The sequence below is a fragment of the Arachis hypogaea genome, chromosome 2, assembly GCF_003086295.3.
Source record: "Arachis hypogaea cultivar Tifrunner chromosome 2, arahy.Tifrunner.gnm2.J5K5, whole genome shotgun sequence".
NCBI lineage: Eukaryota > Viridiplantae > Streptophyta > Magnoliopsida > Fabales > Fabaceae > Arachis > Arachis hypogaea.
In genome coordinates, this window is record NC_092037.1 from 10651184 (window position 1) to 10666262 (window position 15079).

General features: G+C 35.2%; 2 protein-coding genes across 6 annotated transcripts; both read left to right on the plus strand.

Moving 5' to 3' along the window:
• The first annotated feature begins 116 nt into the window (after positions 1 to 116).
• On the plus strand, positions 117 to 6233 carry LOC112737211 (serine/threonine-protein kinase Nek4). Its single transcript, XM_025787002.3, has 15 exons — positions 117 to 247; positions 401 to 536; positions 712 to 778; positions 1324 to 1389; positions 1699 to 1745; positions 1860 to 1905; positions 2020 to 2100; positions 2193 to 2235; positions 2509 to 2558; positions 2678 to 2759; positions 2881 to 2930; positions 3460 to 3533; positions 3967 to 4018; positions 4662 to 5120; positions 5308 to 6233. The coding sequence occupies exons 2-15, from the start codon at positions 451 to 453 to the stop codon at positions 5950 to 5952; spliced, it is 1848 nt and encodes a 615-aa protein (XP_025642787.1). The 5' UTR covers positions 117 to 247; positions 401 to 450; the 3' UTR covers positions 5953 to 6233.
• A 1281-nt stretch (positions 6234 to 7514) lies between these two features.
• On the plus strand, positions 7515 to 13193 carry LOC112737220 (serine/threonine-protein phosphatase 7 long form homolog). Of its 5 annotated transcripts, none has more exons than XM_072214974.1 (5): positions 7774 to 8127; positions 8549 to 8781; positions 9235 to 9977; positions 10072 to 10159; positions 10255 to 11357. In XM_072214974.1, exons 2-5 carry the CDS (start codon positions 8713 to 8715, stop codon positions 10957 to 10959), a joined length of 1605 nt encoding a protein of 534 aa, XP_072071075.1. In that variant the 5' UTR covers positions 7774 to 8127; positions 8549 to 8712; the 3' UTR covers positions 10960 to 11357. The 5 variants fall into 5 exon arrangements, with proteins under 5 accessions (XP_025642832.1, XP_072071075.1, XP_072071074.1 ...); XM_072214973.1 differs by having other exon boundaries at positions 7796 to 8127; positions 8497 to 8781; XM_072214977.1 differs by having other exon boundaries at positions 7796 to 8127; positions 8526 to 8781.
• Positions 13194 to 15079: the final 1886 nt, after the last annotated feature.

The following is a 15079-nucleotide window of genomic DNA, read 5'->3' on the forward strand; positions in this document are numbered from 1 at the left end:
AAAAAAGAAAAACCTATATACGAGTTTTGGCCTCTTAAACTTAGTCTCTATTAAATTATTTCTTTTATATTTTATCCATAACTTAAATGTTAAATTGTTAATTAAAATTTCCTAATAAAATATTAAAGCCACGGGTACTCTGTGTTCTTCATTACTCAGGAGCTACTTTGCCACCACCAAAACAAAACAAAGCTCCACTTTCACTTCCTCTTTATCACCTTTATCCTCAGCTATCTCCCATTTTTGGGTATTTTCTTTTAGTCTTCTTCTTTTATTTATTTATTTTGTTAAATGTGATCACTTTTTTGTTTTTATTTTCGTTTCAAAGTATGTAATGTAAGTGCATATGTTGTGTTTGTGGAAATGACTGAGCTTAATGTTGTTGTCACTGTTTTTTCAGCAATGAAGTTTGAACCTTTGAAGTGTTGATTTTCTCATTTCACAGAAAAAATGGAGAAGTATGAGATTCTTCAACAGATTGGCAAAGGTTCCTTTGGTTCTGCTCTTCTTGTTAGGCACAGACATGAAAACAGAAAGTAATGTTCATTACTATAACTGTGGTTCAACATAACTTTCTTTTTCTCTATCTTTGAAATAATTTTCAAGCTTCTTCTATAAAATGTGTATGAACTATGAACTAATGTGTAATGTTTGACTATAATGTGATATTTATAAATTAGTTTTAATTTTTTATATTTGTTTCCATTTAAGGTATGTACTCAAGAAGATCAAACTTGCTCGCCAAACTGACAGAACTCGTAGATCTGCTCATCAAGAGGTAACATTCTCATTTTTATTTCTATGGTTTATGGTTTTGCCACTTTTGTTTGTTTGTTTGTGGATTTTGAATTTCATGAATAGTTCATTTATGTTGTTTAGAATGATACATTTTTTATTGTTGAGCTTTAAGATGAGTTTTATTTGTTTAATATCTCATTTGAAATTTTAATGTACCTTATCTGGTTTCCTTTTATATGTCGCTGTCGGTTTCTGGGGTTTAGGGTTTTCCTTTGATATCACATTTGAATTTTAATGTCATGTAGTCCCTTTGTTTTCTTTTATCTGTCATTGTTATTTTTTGGCACATCATTGGTATATTTGGATAAATTGATATAATGATGTTCTCAAAAATGACGCTGACGGTTAAAAGCGAGTAAAGAGTATATTGAGAGTGCAATTCTTTATATTTGTTGGTTTATAGTTGTGTTTTTAAAAGGTGAAAAGATATACTTATGTTGTTCCTCTTTTTGGGGTGTACTAATACTTTTTGTTGTTTCACTAATTATTAAATTGTGCATGCTTTGTTGATTTCTTGTTTTGCAGATGGAACTCGTCTCTAAAGTTCGAAATCCATTTATCGTGGAATATAAAGATTCCTGGGTAGAAAAGGTCAGGCTTTTGTTATTATTTCTTTTTTAAAAAATAATTTTTGGAAAAGAAATTCAAATCTTTCTAAGTTAGTTGTCTATTGTCTTTTTTGTTTATTTCACTTAAAAGAGTTCCAAGAATGAAGATTTTAACATAAAAAAATTCAATGGTGAGGGTACTTATTTCGTTTCAAATGCTGATTTTATATCATACTAATGAGTATTGATGATTTTGTTAATTGAACTAAATTTTATAACACAGAACATAGTTATATAATTCTTGATTGATTTTATGATTCTGAAATTGGCAAGTTGGTACCTTCACTTCCAGGGTTGTTTTGTATGTATCATCATCGGCTATTGTGAAGGCGGAGATATGTAAGTACTGGTTATTGTCAAATTCCTGAGGAACTATGAATATTTATGCAGACACTACTTTTATCTTTCAATTGTTAATAATGCAGTCTTTCTTTGGTTTCTATGTTGTGACAGGGCTGAAGCTATAAAAAAGTCTAATGGTATTCATTTTTCTGAAGAGGTTGGTCGCTCATTGTGACTTCTTTTACTTACAAGCCTGGTGAACGGTTCATTTGTATGCAAATAACTTTTTGGAACTTAATTTTAACACATTCTTGTCAACTTCGGAATACAGAAGCTTTGTAAGTGGCTTGTTCAACTGCTGATGGCACTTGATTACTTGCATGCAAATCATATTCTGCACCGTGATGTCAAGGTGAATGATGAATCCTATAATTTCAGTCACGCTGCTAGTTATATGAAATCATTGAGCAACCATGATGATCTTTTTCTCCACATCTGTTGCAGTGTTCAAATATATTCTTGACAAAAGATCAAGATATACGTCTAGGTAATTGATTTCTTCATTCTTTTTACTTCACATGGCATTTAGTCTCGACATCTCTAACTCCATGCCTTCTTCCTGCATATCTGTTGAGAATATTGATCAGAGAATAACGAGGACTAAGAGAAAAGTATAAACCAAAATTTCCCTAAAAGGTGGAAAATGTTCTGTCATGCATGTGGTGTTAAACCTTATAAAAGTAACAAACTTTTTAACTATCTACTAATCGAGTAATATCTCTACTAATGTCCTATCTTATGTTATGTATGCTGGATGCAGGTGACTTTGGTCTTGCTAAAATGTTGACATGTGATGATCTTGCTTCCTCGGTGAGTGTTACGACCAAGCCATTCTTTTTGTTCACTAGTTTGGTGTTTTCTTTGATCTTTTTCTTTTTCTTTTTCAAAAAAAAAAAAGGATCTCATTACTGTTCTTGCTCTACAATTAGGTTGTCGGGACTCCAAGTTATATGTGTCCAGAGCTTCTTGCTGATATACCTTATGTCTCTAAGTCAGATATCTGGTCTTTAGGTAACATACATTTGTTTTATTCTCATGAGAGATCACATAGACTTATTTACTCTTTTATTCACTTCTTTCTGCATTTCTTTTTCAATTGAAATTGACATTGTTGATAACTTATATTTTTCAGGATGCTGTGTTTATGAAATGGCTGCACATAAGCCAGCTTTCAAAGCTCTTGTAAGTAACTATCTGATCCTGGTAGATATTCACTCTTTTATTCCTCTTCTAACAGAACATTACTCAAATTTGTTTATCCTAAGAAGGGAAATTTGGTGGGGGTATAGTAATTAATTTGAAGAGTAAACCATCTATCAGATTCTTGGTAGAAAATATGGAGGACAAAGTCGTCACTCGGGATTTAAAAATGACAAGTTTGTCCCCTCACCATTTGAAAATCATGACAAAATGGTGAGAGGCAAATTGATTGTTAAGAAAATGGTGTGGGGGGATTTGTCATTTTTAAAACCTAGGACTATTTTGTCCTCCATGTTTTTTTGTTATGGATGAAACTGAGGATTTACTCTAATTTGCAAATCATCAAATATTGTGTTGTTTCATAAATTAATGTCCTGTTATGTCTGGGAATTTTCATTTTGGTAATCATCTTGCTCATTCAAGAAGGTAATTTTCATTTATGATGTTTGGACCATAAAATAGTTCACTATAATATTTTTTATTTTTTATTTTTTGTCTTGTATCTGAGCAGGATATGCAAACATTGATTAATAAAATAAACAAGTCTTTAGTGGCTCCACTACCAACCATGTATTCCAGTCCATTGTGAGATCTCTATTTCCTAAAATATCTAAGCTCTTTATGCATACTATATTTCTTTTACTTGTGTTCTATTTAACTATTATGCTTTTGTATTTTCTTTTGCTGATATCCTACAATCAAACTTCAAGCTGTTGTGATTTTCTAATTTGTATAAAGCATGTCTACAGCATTCAATTTATTTGATTTTACCTTTCATTAAAAATTAACTGATGATATGGAATTTACTTTGCCATTATACATTTTGGAATGTTATGTTTAGTTTAGTTACAAGCAATCTTATTTTGTTGAATTCTTGATGAACTTCAAGAGCTAGGTAGATGCATAGAATTGACTTGCATTTTGCTTTTAATCTTGTAATTTACAATCATTATTTGCCACTTGTTTTGTTTACATGATTTGAGTAACTTACAATGACAATTTATATTTTTTCTTCAAGTCGAGGGCTTGTCAAGAGTATGCTGCGGAAAAATCCAGAGCTTAGGCCAAGTGTATGTTTACTGCCTTGACTTCTTAACTGTTACTTTTCATCTTTTAAACTTTGTATTAACTGATGAAAACTGAAAAGTTGAAAATCAAAATCTACCCTTGCTTTTGTTTCTCTTATAAGCTGATTGTTTTCCTCCTCATCATCATTTTTTGACATCAGCCATCAGCATCACTTGAATTCTCACATTCGTTTTATAAAGCTTAGGAAAGGATTGTACATGATAATTTGAGGTTTTATTGTTTTAATGCTAAACATTCAGGTTTAAAAAAATGTCCTACATACATTTCATGAAATGCCCTGCTATATTTTGCGATGTTGTTCATTCCTTGTTTATGCACATTCTACTTAGTTGACTACTTAATTTTATTTTGATGTAATTCAAGGTTAAATTTCTCTCATCCCTATAGTTTCGTTCAATTTTTTTGTTAGGTCCTATAATTTGGAAGTTTGTAATCAAGTTTCTAAATTGTATAAAATTTTTTATATTGATTTTTGTAATTTTAACATTTCTAGTTGAGTCCCTAAAGTAGTATAATTTACACATTTTTTCTAAATACAAAGACTTGATCTGAGTTAAGTTATAAGGACCTTCAGAGTAATTAAACCTATATTTGATACAAGTTAACCGTAGTTTATTTTATCAGGCTGCAGATTTATTAAATCATCCACATCTTCAGCCTTATATTCATAAAATTCACCTGAAACTCAATACCCCAAGAAGAAGTACTTTTCCCTTCCAGTGGCATGATTCGAGTTACTTAAGGAGAAACCGCTTTTTCGAGCCAGAATCTGTTTCTACTATTTCAGACAGATACAAAAGATTATCCTTTAGCAATGACAGAGCTTTGAATCCTAGTATTTCTGGAACTGAAGTAGGTTCTCTCTGTTCTGCTCAAAGAGCACAAGGATCCTTCACTTATTCAAAAGAGAGATTGTATGATCTTTCTGTTGGTTGTGTCCGGGAAGAGTTGAATGCTAACAAGTCGAAAGCAGCAAAGTTCTCTGCTTTCGACAGGACACCAAGATCGCAAGCAGGGAAGATTTCCACCCCAAGACGGCCGATAATACCGTCGATAGCACATACTAGCTCCAAGCGTGATTCAGTAAGTTCAAAAGCATGCTTACAATTTATGGAACCAAATTGAACCTTGACTCTATTTGTTCTCCATGCTTTTTAATTTAATCTGAACACTTATATCCAAGTCATATTATCAGGTGAAAAATTGTATCATCTTTTGATTTAATGTTAATGTCTTGTAGAGCTAATTTGCCATTTGCTATTGATATCAGCTTCCAGCATCTCCGGCCGCAAAGTTCGCCCCACCAACTCGTCGAGCATCTCTTCCACTTCTTACACCTTCAACTGGAGTCATGGCAACAGCTACCCCTTACAGAGCTAGCGTTGGCCTTCTAAGAAGCCTGGACTCACCAGATATTTCTGTCAATGCACCACGAATCGACAAGATGGCAGAGTTCCCTCTAGCATCCTGCGAGGGCAATCATTTCTTCCCCGTTCGTGGCACCTCATCAACGTCGGCTCATTGCTCGTCTAGCTCCCCCGGTAGCGCCGAATGCTCATTCACAAAAGACAAGTGTACAGTCCAAGTTGTGGACAAGGCCAGTGTCCCTACTATTACCACTGGTGTTAATAGCACTCCAGCTCCGGTCTCTCACGGCAGCGAATGCTCTGAGCCCGGGGCAACCATTGTTTCAAGCCATTCCTCGGCTGACTCTCGTCAGCGCAGGTTCGACACCTCGTCGTACCAGCAGCGCGCGGAGGCGTTGGAAGGGTTGCTGGAGTTCAGTGCAAGGCTCCTACAGCAACAGAGGTTTGAAGAGCTTGGTGTGTTGTTGAAACCATTTGGACCTGAGAAGGTTTCACCAAGGGAAACAGCTATTTGGTTGACTAAGAGCTTCAAAGAAACTGCGGCATAAGGTTTCTTTTCTAATGCAAACTCTTATGATAATTAACCAGGGACAGTATATATTAATTAATGTAGTTCTACTTAATGACATTAGAGTTAATGGTAAGATTAGATCCTAGATCCTAATCATATATGTAAGTGTAGGTACTTTCTTAGATGTAAGCACTTTTATTTGGTTATTTTGCAGTAGTAGTTTGAACTTTGAAGGTGATGATTATCTCAATCTCACCAATAGATCAAATTAACCTGTTCACTTTTTCTATCTGTGAAAGAAAAAATTCACTATTTTTATGCTTGATCTCCATGCAAATAAAATAATACAACTTTTACGTACACAAAATAGGTGTGACGTGTGTGTAACGCCCAAAAGCACCTCTAAGAATTTCTTAAAATCCATACCTCTATAATACGTATAATAAAGTGAGTATTTTAATTATGGGAGGTGAAGTAGAAACCCATGATAGAATTAAAATGCAGTAAATTGTTGAAAATCGTTAGTAGTTATTACGAAAATGTTTCGCATTAAATTGCATTATAATTTGATAAAGTATAGAGATTCAGAGACAGGATTTGTCATCTAGCACTGTTGGAACAAAGAATACCAGACCAAAGAGGGAAACAGAAACATCAACAACAAAGTTTATGAAATTGATTAAATGAATGACGTTATTATATCCTATCATATATAAAAATCTCACCATTTTATGAGAGTCTTTTTAAGTCTTCTTTTTGTCTATAATCACTTGTTCGTCGCATCTGTTTATTATTCTCACCTCTAACTATTTGTCCATCTTTCATTTAATTCATTATTTTAATAGAATATTCTAGTACCTTTTTTCTATTTCTATAAACCACTTTCATTATTTTTTAACAATGGGTGTCATTCTAATTTTCTTTTTCATATCTTCATTTTTTAATCTATCGATGCACATACCACTTGTTTCGAAGGTTATTTGAAACGATGATTTGAGTTTAAACGTGAGGTTCAGACTCTTTGTGAGGCAGCGTCGGACTTGTTCTTGCGCCGAGATGCCACCATCCGAGTTCTTTGTGAGGAGGTGAGGGGTGATTCCTGCAAGAGACTTCGATGCTTAAATTTGCAAGAGTTTTAGGCAGATTTTTAGTAGTATTAGAACGTAAATATACTTAAAAAGTGTCCGTATATTTATAGTTGAGTCAATAACCATTTTTTTGGATTAGTTTCACCTTCCTTGATAGATGACCATTCCCTTTATCTTAAAAGTTTATTGGAATCTATTTTTTTGGTGAAATAGAAATAGTAGCCTTTTTTCTATTTCTACAAACCACTTTCATTATTTAACAATGGGTTTCATTCTAATTTTCTCTCTCATATCCTTATTTCTTAATCTATTGATGCACACACATACTACTCATTTATGAAAGTTAAAGTAAAAAAATCGAAATTTTACTTAAATTAAAAAAATAAATTAAATACGTAAAATATAAAATCACAACAAAATTTGAATCATAAAATTGTCATATTTATTATAATTTTTTTAAAATTGTTATATTAAAAAATTTTAAAAGTTAAATTGAGATTATAAATTTATAACTACTATGAATTGAAAGCATTCTCATCGGATAAACTAAACTTATGTACATATTGACTTTGGTCGCCCAATGCTCCTGTTCTATACAATATAAACTTACTCTTAAGATTTAAATGGGCGTTTTTGAAAAAGAACAAAAAGAGTGAGAGACCAGACATAGTAGCTAAATAGGAGACAAAGAATTGAAGGCCCAATTGGAGAAGCACAAAACCACCTTGGAGCCCAGCCCATTACATAGAGGCCCAAACCTTGGATCACGTGAGAGTGTTCCTCTGGTATCACACTCTGCAACTGTTTCAAACAGAAACAGGGACACGGCAATGGAAGAAGAAGAAGAAGCAGCAGCAGAAATCCTACAACTTCACGAGCTTCACCATTCCGACCTCATTCTCTTATCTTCTTCAAATCCAACTTCAACTAATGCTTCTTCTTCTTCATTCGATGAGGACCTTCTTCGCAAAACGAGCTCAGTAATGGAAGCCCTAGGGCCCATGGGCCCAGGCCTGTTGGCCGTTACGGGCGTCCCCAACGTCTCCGAGCTCCGCTTCGAACTTCTCCGTCTTGCTCCCAAGCTCGCCCTTCTCCACCGCGACACACGTAAACGTGTTCTCAAGGTGCTGAAAATGTTTATTTTTAATTTCAAGTAGAAACAAATCTAAATCAATTTCTATAATAAATAACCTTGCACTGAAGGACCATTCAGAAAAATGCAGTGCCATATGGTGATTGAATTTGGAAAAATCGAAATGTTCATTAATTAGTGGGTTTTTAGTATTTGCATATATAAAATAAATTAAATTGCATACGTATGGGTCCTTTTTTTGTTACTAAGTAAATCGCGGGAGGTAGACGCGTTTTAAACTTTAATGTGTCCAATAAACTCAGCCACCTGTAACGATTCTAGCTCAAATTTGTTATGCTCATTTACACGTAAATCGAAGCATGTTACCCCGATTTATTGAAACAAATGGAAATACCTAAAGGAATGCCACAATTCTCTCACATTATAAAGAGGGGCTGCAACAAATTTTGAAGGTCACTATCAATTATCAAAACCCCTGGTCAGCCGCTATTGAAGAAGAGAGACCACCATTGTGGAGAAGAAGAGTGGAAATTGGAGGGAGAGAAGAGAAGAATCGCTGCTGTTGAAAGGAAAAGGGTGTTGGTTCTCGCAGAAAAGAAGTCAAAACAGTCAGAAAATGGACGAAGCAGATCAGCTATATCGACTAAACGGCATTGCTCATATTGCAGGATACATTGACAAAGAGGTTTGTTGAAATTTTTGCTTTAGTTACGTAATTTTAGCATTTTGTTTTCTAATTTCAGCATTAGAATATATTATACTGAAACAGGATAAATGTAGGTTTTTAGTAGAATATTTGTTGACTAATTTAGAATCTCTAATTAGGATTTTGTGTGAATGTTAAATTGTTGGATTCTAGCAGTAGAGAAACTGGAACTCTTTTTAGTGGCAGGATGCATTTACGAAGAGGTTGCTCGAATTTGTTGTTCATTTTTAAGTGATTTTTGCAGATTCATTTGTTAAATTTATCGTCTACGTTAGTTGATTCTATATATTATATTGAAATAGGATGAAGTAGGTTTTTGGTAAATTATTGTTGGTCAATAACTACTCTTGCTAGTTTAAATAAATTTGTTCAAATAATCATGAGTGTATTACGGTGATTGTCGAGTTCCAATTTGTTTTTGTTTTTTCTCAGCCAACCCGTTGCATTTCAAGTGTTCGTCGGCAGCAAAATATGAAATTGCATGATCGTGTCATCCCCTACCTGAAAGTTGCTGGTCTAGAGCAGGTGGCAAGGCTTAATGCACATTGGTTTAAGCTTGATGAGCCTCTTATTAGTGCATTTGTTGAGCGTTGGCGTCCGGAGACGCACACATTTCATATGCCGTTTGGTGAGTGTACGGTCACTTTACAGGACGTTTCATACCAGCTCGGTCTTCCGATTGATGGCGAGGCAGTCAGTGGATGCCTTTCTGATTTTGAGCAGCTTATGGAGGGTGGGAAACCGGCATGGACTTGGTTCCAGGAGCTGTTTGGTGAGCTTCCTCCTGCCAAGTGTATCAATAAGTTTACTGTGACATACAAGTGGTTCCAAACGAGGTTTGAGGTGCTTCCAGATAATGCGTCAGAGGATACGGTTAGGATGTATGCTCGGGCCTATATTATGGTGCTACTATCATCCCAGCTGTTTGGAGACAAATCTGGGACTCGAGTTCACATCCGGTGGTTGCCTTTCGTTGCTCGCTTAGAGGAGTTGGGCCGGTATAGTTGGGGATCATCTACATTAGCATGGTTGTACCGTTGCTTGTGCCGTGTTGCTAACCGCAATGTGGTTAAGCTCGCTGGTCCATTAACATTGCTCCAATCTTGGATTTTCTGGCGTTTCCCCACATTGCGGCCTCATGGGTTCAACACGCTCACTTGGCCATTGGCGTCAAGGTAATAATGATTAAATACTATTTGTATTTTGTTTTGTTGTTTCCTCTTATGCTTTGTTACAGTATTTTAAATGCCTATTGAATTGCATTTTTAGGCGGGCGAAGTATATTCCTTCACTTGACCAGAGAGCCCCTCGAGTGTTGCAGTTGAGGCTCAAGCTCGATAAGTTGAGACCCGATGATGTAAGTGGATGTTAGGTTTTAAGTTATTACCTCAAATTTTATTCCCTAAATATTATAGTAAGTTACTTAGGTTGACATGATAAACCTTTTTCCAGTTTCTGTGGATGCCATATGCTGTGCCTGAAGTACTTGAAATTGCGGCAGTGGATGCCCTGGACCAGAGACACCAGGTTTTATGGAGGTCGACGACATCTTTGATATACTTCGCTGTTATTGAGTGGCATCAAGTGGATCGGGTCTTGCCACAGCTCGGTGGGGTCCAACATCGGCCGCACAAGGCCCTTGACATAGATTCTCTTATGGCAAAGGATGGTAGAGGAGGAGACCGGTGGTTCCCCAATGTCTTTGCCACCTGGCACCAACATTGGAACAATAGGTTTGATAATGTGCTCCGTTTTCAAATTGTTCCTAACCCAGGCCCATCAGTAGATTACCTCAATTGGTGGTTCAGGATAGCTCGGAGGTTCCTTTCACCAGAACACTTACTTGTAGATCCTAGGGTAGCTGGGATTCCTCAGGATGCAAGACCAAGAGGCGAGAGCGCTAACCCCGCGATGGTGGAGGCCCCGGATGTCCCCGATAGGCGTAGCATTGAGCGTCGTGCACGTGTTGGCACTCGTACATCTCAGCGCAACTATGGTGGACGACAACGTCGAAGAGGGAGAGGAGGCGGCAGAGTTGGGAGAGGAGGTGAGCTAGGCAGTGATGAAGGCAGAGGTGATGGAGGAGGAGGGGGAAGTGGTTCTGGAGGTAGCTATATGCTGGGTTCGAGTTGCCGGGATCCCTTATGTGGTAATTGACTCACAAACTTTTGCTCAGGAACGCCAATTATTCGTAGTATGCTACTCTGCACATCCGTCAAAGGGATTGATGGTTCCACAAAGACAGCTATTGGGCCTTGCTACAAAAAGTTGTTCCCTCTCTAGTTTCCTTAATTTTACTTTTGTGGTGAATCGCAGCAAAAAAGAACTCAAACATTATGATTTAAGTTTACTTCTAAGTGTGTCTAGCTCAATTAAGGTTATTCTGCAATAGTATGCAACTTCTCTTTTTCATATTTAGAGTGAAAAATCGTTTCTGGGAATTGGGGTTAATAATTCGTTCAGTAATTGCCACATGATGTTGGGTTTACAGAAAAAAGCTAGGAATCCTTTTACCTCTGTTGATTTATTAAAGCAATTTGTTTATTGTTGGGTCATGTGTTTATCTTAAAATCTATAAACCCTCTTGCCTGTAGCCATTTATGTGTAACAGGATGGTAAGGTTTATTAAGACTCATGGCAGGCCTTCAAGTATCACAGGTTTGTTCAACAATCGCTATTATGGAGTAAATGGGCATCGAATTTTGAGCTGGAATCTCTACAGGTTATTGGATTTATTGAACAATGCTAAAACTCCACCTGTAGCAATTTTCATAATAATAATAATAAAAGTCATAAACGTATGTGTTTTCTGATTAGAAGAATCTATTTAGTGGGTATTTAATTTATTTTATTTATGTAAAAATTACTTGGGGAAAATGAAAGCTACTAAGTTTTTCATTATGCATAAATTTAGATTGAGAATTTTTACTCTGATAATTGCTAAATCGAAGTCTTGATATATTTTGAACTGTGATGATTTGAAGGAAAAAAGAATTCAATTGTTATATAGTTTGATTAATGTCATTATTGCGTCTATGGCTTGTGAAATTTGTTTAGGTAATATCGAAAAATTTTCAATATGCATAAATCTGAATGGAGTTCAGGCTCACAATTAGCTTATTCATTTGTGAGTGTGCTCATTCTGATTGCATTGCATGCTTTTTTTAGGAACACAACTTGGGCAGTGATGTTCCTTTGAGAAATCCAGATAGGAGTGTGTCCTCCTTTGCTATGAATCTCAAATATGCCAAAGCTCCGGAAGCATTGACCATGACTGATCAATTACATTCCGAAGCGTATCCTCAAGATGTCGAGGAAGCATCTGCAGAATGTAATGATATGGAGTTTAAGAATCTAGGGAGTACTTTCAAAGAGTTAGGGCTTTGCATGATGGAGGTGGGACTTTGCCTTGCTCGAATATGTGACAAGGCCATCGGGAGCAATGAGTTGGAGCAGAGCCTCTTGGAATCCTGTGCAGCGAAGGGGCGGCTTATACATTACCATTCGCGTTTGGACAGCTTCCTCCTGAAAGAAGTTGAGAAGACCGGCGCGGCAGGTGAAAGAAAAGCTAAAAATAACAAGAGGGACCAGGGTAGCTGCGTTATGAATGTGCAGAAATCATTACAAGGATCATCAGAGTCGAATTCAATTGCTCGCGATGATCATAATTCATGTGGAATTCATTCAAATTTGTGGCAGCAGTGGCATTATGATTATGGTATATTCACTGTTCTGACAGCTCCTTTCTTTCTTTGGCCATCATATTCGGATCCAGCCAAAACAGAATATGTATTTGCTGATTCATGTTTTGATGAATGTCCATCGCCAACCGGGCATAGCTGCTTGCAAATTTATGATCCGAATAAGAAGAGGATCTTTATGGTGAAGGCCCCTCCTGACAGTTTCATTATTCAGGTCGGGGAATCTGCCGATATAATCTCTAAGGGGAAGCTTCGCGCAACCTTGCATGCCGTTCATAGGCCTGTGAAGTTTAACAATTTGAGCAGGGAAACTTTTGTTGTGTTTCTGCAGCCTGCATGGACCAAAACATTATCTACTGCAGATTATTCTCATGCAAAGTTGATGAAGGAATATAATGATGATGATGAACAGGTTGGGGAGGATAGATATAAACAACTGAGCTGCGAATTTCAGAAAATCGTCCCCCCACTTTCATCGAGGTTGAAGGATGGGATGACTTTTGCTGAGTTCTCGCGCGAAACAACAAAGCAGTATTATGGTGGTAGTGGTTTGCAATCAAACAAATGATGGTTTCTGGTTTGTCTTGTTTCATCAATGTATACCATCTGAAAAAACTTGATAGATTTTGGGGAAGTTAACCTTTTATTCTTCATGAATTTCAGTAATTTTTTCAAAAGAATTTTCACAAATTTGCAGAGTTAAACAATAGAGGACTGAATATCATTTAAGAGAATGGCGATGAAATTGGGGAGTTGCATAGCTTAACACATATAAAACTATTTCTGTTAATTTTTGTATGGATCTCTAGAAGAATAATTTCTTCTTTTACAGAAATCAGCATAAGAATGACCTTATCCTGCAAGTAAATTAATGGTTTATTTTCTTGAATTTCTAATATATTTGCATTGCAAGGTTCTAGCCCATTCTCTATTTCTCTTGAATTGACTCCAAAGCTTAAGCTTAATAAAAGTCCTACTTCTATAAACAAAGTATGCAACAATCCATTGATCAACGATAAACTCTTAAATGAAACTTAGTATTAGGGCGGATTAGTCCTTGTCTCCTTGACATGCTACGTTGGAAAATACTGTAGGAATTAAAAAAGAATATAAATATAAGAGTATTTTTTTTTTTGGACAGGAATATAAGAGTATCCTTAATTGGAGCTACATAGCCCATTTAGTCACATTACTATCTCCTAATTGACTATATTTTATCCTTCTCCTTGGACACAAGTTTGTTTTTGCCATTGGCATAGAAATGAACACTGATAATGCTATCATATGTCATGTATTAGGGTGATTTAATGGCCTAAATAACATAACTTTACATTAATAACTTCTATTAAATTTATACTATTTATCAAAGTTTGGAAGATTAGACTAGTAATTGAATTAGTAAAACTAGAGTTTCAAAATTTAAAAATTCAACTAAAGTTTTATTAGAGTTGAACGGTATAAAATAAAATAATATATTATATACATTCTCATAATTTTTTTTTAAAAATTAATTTTTAGCTGTTTTTCCATAATAAAAAATTTCTGTTCAACTAATTCATTAGTTTTTGACCAATTTTTTAATTGGTTTTTTAATCTGAACCAAATCAACCAGGTGATTAATTTCTGATTAATCCGGTTCAATTTGATTTTCAGAACAATCCTATTTATTTAATAATTGAAAATAAATGTGCATGTATATGCTGTGTATGCGTGGAGGGGCCATCTTCACCTTTGGTAAATGAAGAAGACAAAGAGAGATACGTTTGAGTTGAAAAGAAAAAGGATGGGTAAAAATAAACTTAAAAAGAAAAAAAGAGAAGAAAAAGAAAACCTACTCTCACTTTATGAACAACTTAGCTTCTAGGAGTATCTTAGGTTTGATGATGAGAAAGCTCAATCTCTTATTTGAAGAGTGTAAACTACTATATTTTAGTTGCTTAATAATTAATATGTTTATTAGTAGTAAAATTAGATTAACTTTTTCTCACATAATTTGGTTAGAAAACAAATAAATAACTACAACTTTTTGGTTGCATCAAAGTATGATTGTACAATCTATGTACGAATGAAACTTTAGCCTTTAGGTATTAGATTTCGCTTTCTCATTGCTAGTGGTCTAAAAGGGTGACCAAAATTGACTTCAAAAAGTGAGGGAAAAAGAAAAAATAACTGAGAGGAGAGATGATAAACCATTCTCACCATAACATCAAGAAAGCACATTTGAATTGCAATTGAAATCCAAAGAGTAATCATCATGGAGGAAATGAGGCAAAAGGAATAAAGTTATTACCTTTTGTCAGTAATAAATGATCAGAACAAAAAATATCCACTAATTATTAGTTAACAAAACCATAAAGTTAAGGCTGGTATATATTGTTTATTTCTCATCACTCACACCCTTTTGTTTTTTCTTTTAACACGATATTTCTTAACTCGAGAGCTCAAAGACTAAGTGTGTGTTTGGATTACAGTTTGCAAACGAGAGTTTGAATAAAATTGATTTTGCAAACTTGATTTTGATGAAAAGTAAGTTTGTGTTAAGTGATTTATGTTTGGCAATATTTATATCAAAATGG

What these genes read in the sequence shown, in the direction of transcription:
- LOC112737211 (XM_025787002.3), top strand. Translation starts at nt 451, where the DNA reads ATGGAGAAGTATGAGATTCTTCAACAGATTGGCAAAGGTTCCTTTGGT. An exon ending in CACAGACATGAAAACAGAAA is followed by an intron (nt 537 to 711) that starts GTAATGTTCATT and finishes TTTCCATTTAAG; the next exon opens with GTATGTACTCAAGAAGATCA. An exon ending in AGATCAAGATATACGTCTAG is followed by an intron (nt 2,236 to 2,508) that starts GTAATTGATTTC and finishes TGCTGGATGCAG; the next exon opens with GTGACTTTGGTCTTGCTAAA.
- LOC112737220 (XM_072214974.1), top strand. Translation starts at nt 8,713, where the DNA reads ATGGACGAAGCAGATCAGCTATATCGACTAAACGGCATTGCTCATATT. An exon ending in CAGGATACATTGACAAAGAG is followed by an intron (nt 8,782 to 9,234) that starts GTTTGTTGAAAT and finishes GTTTTTTCTCAG; the next exon opens with CCAACCCGTTGCATTTCAAG. An exon ending in ATAAGTTGAGACCCGATGAT is followed by an intron (nt 10,160 to 10,254) that starts GTAAGTGGATGT and finishes ACCTTTTTCCAG; the next exon opens with TTTCTGTGGATGCCATATGC.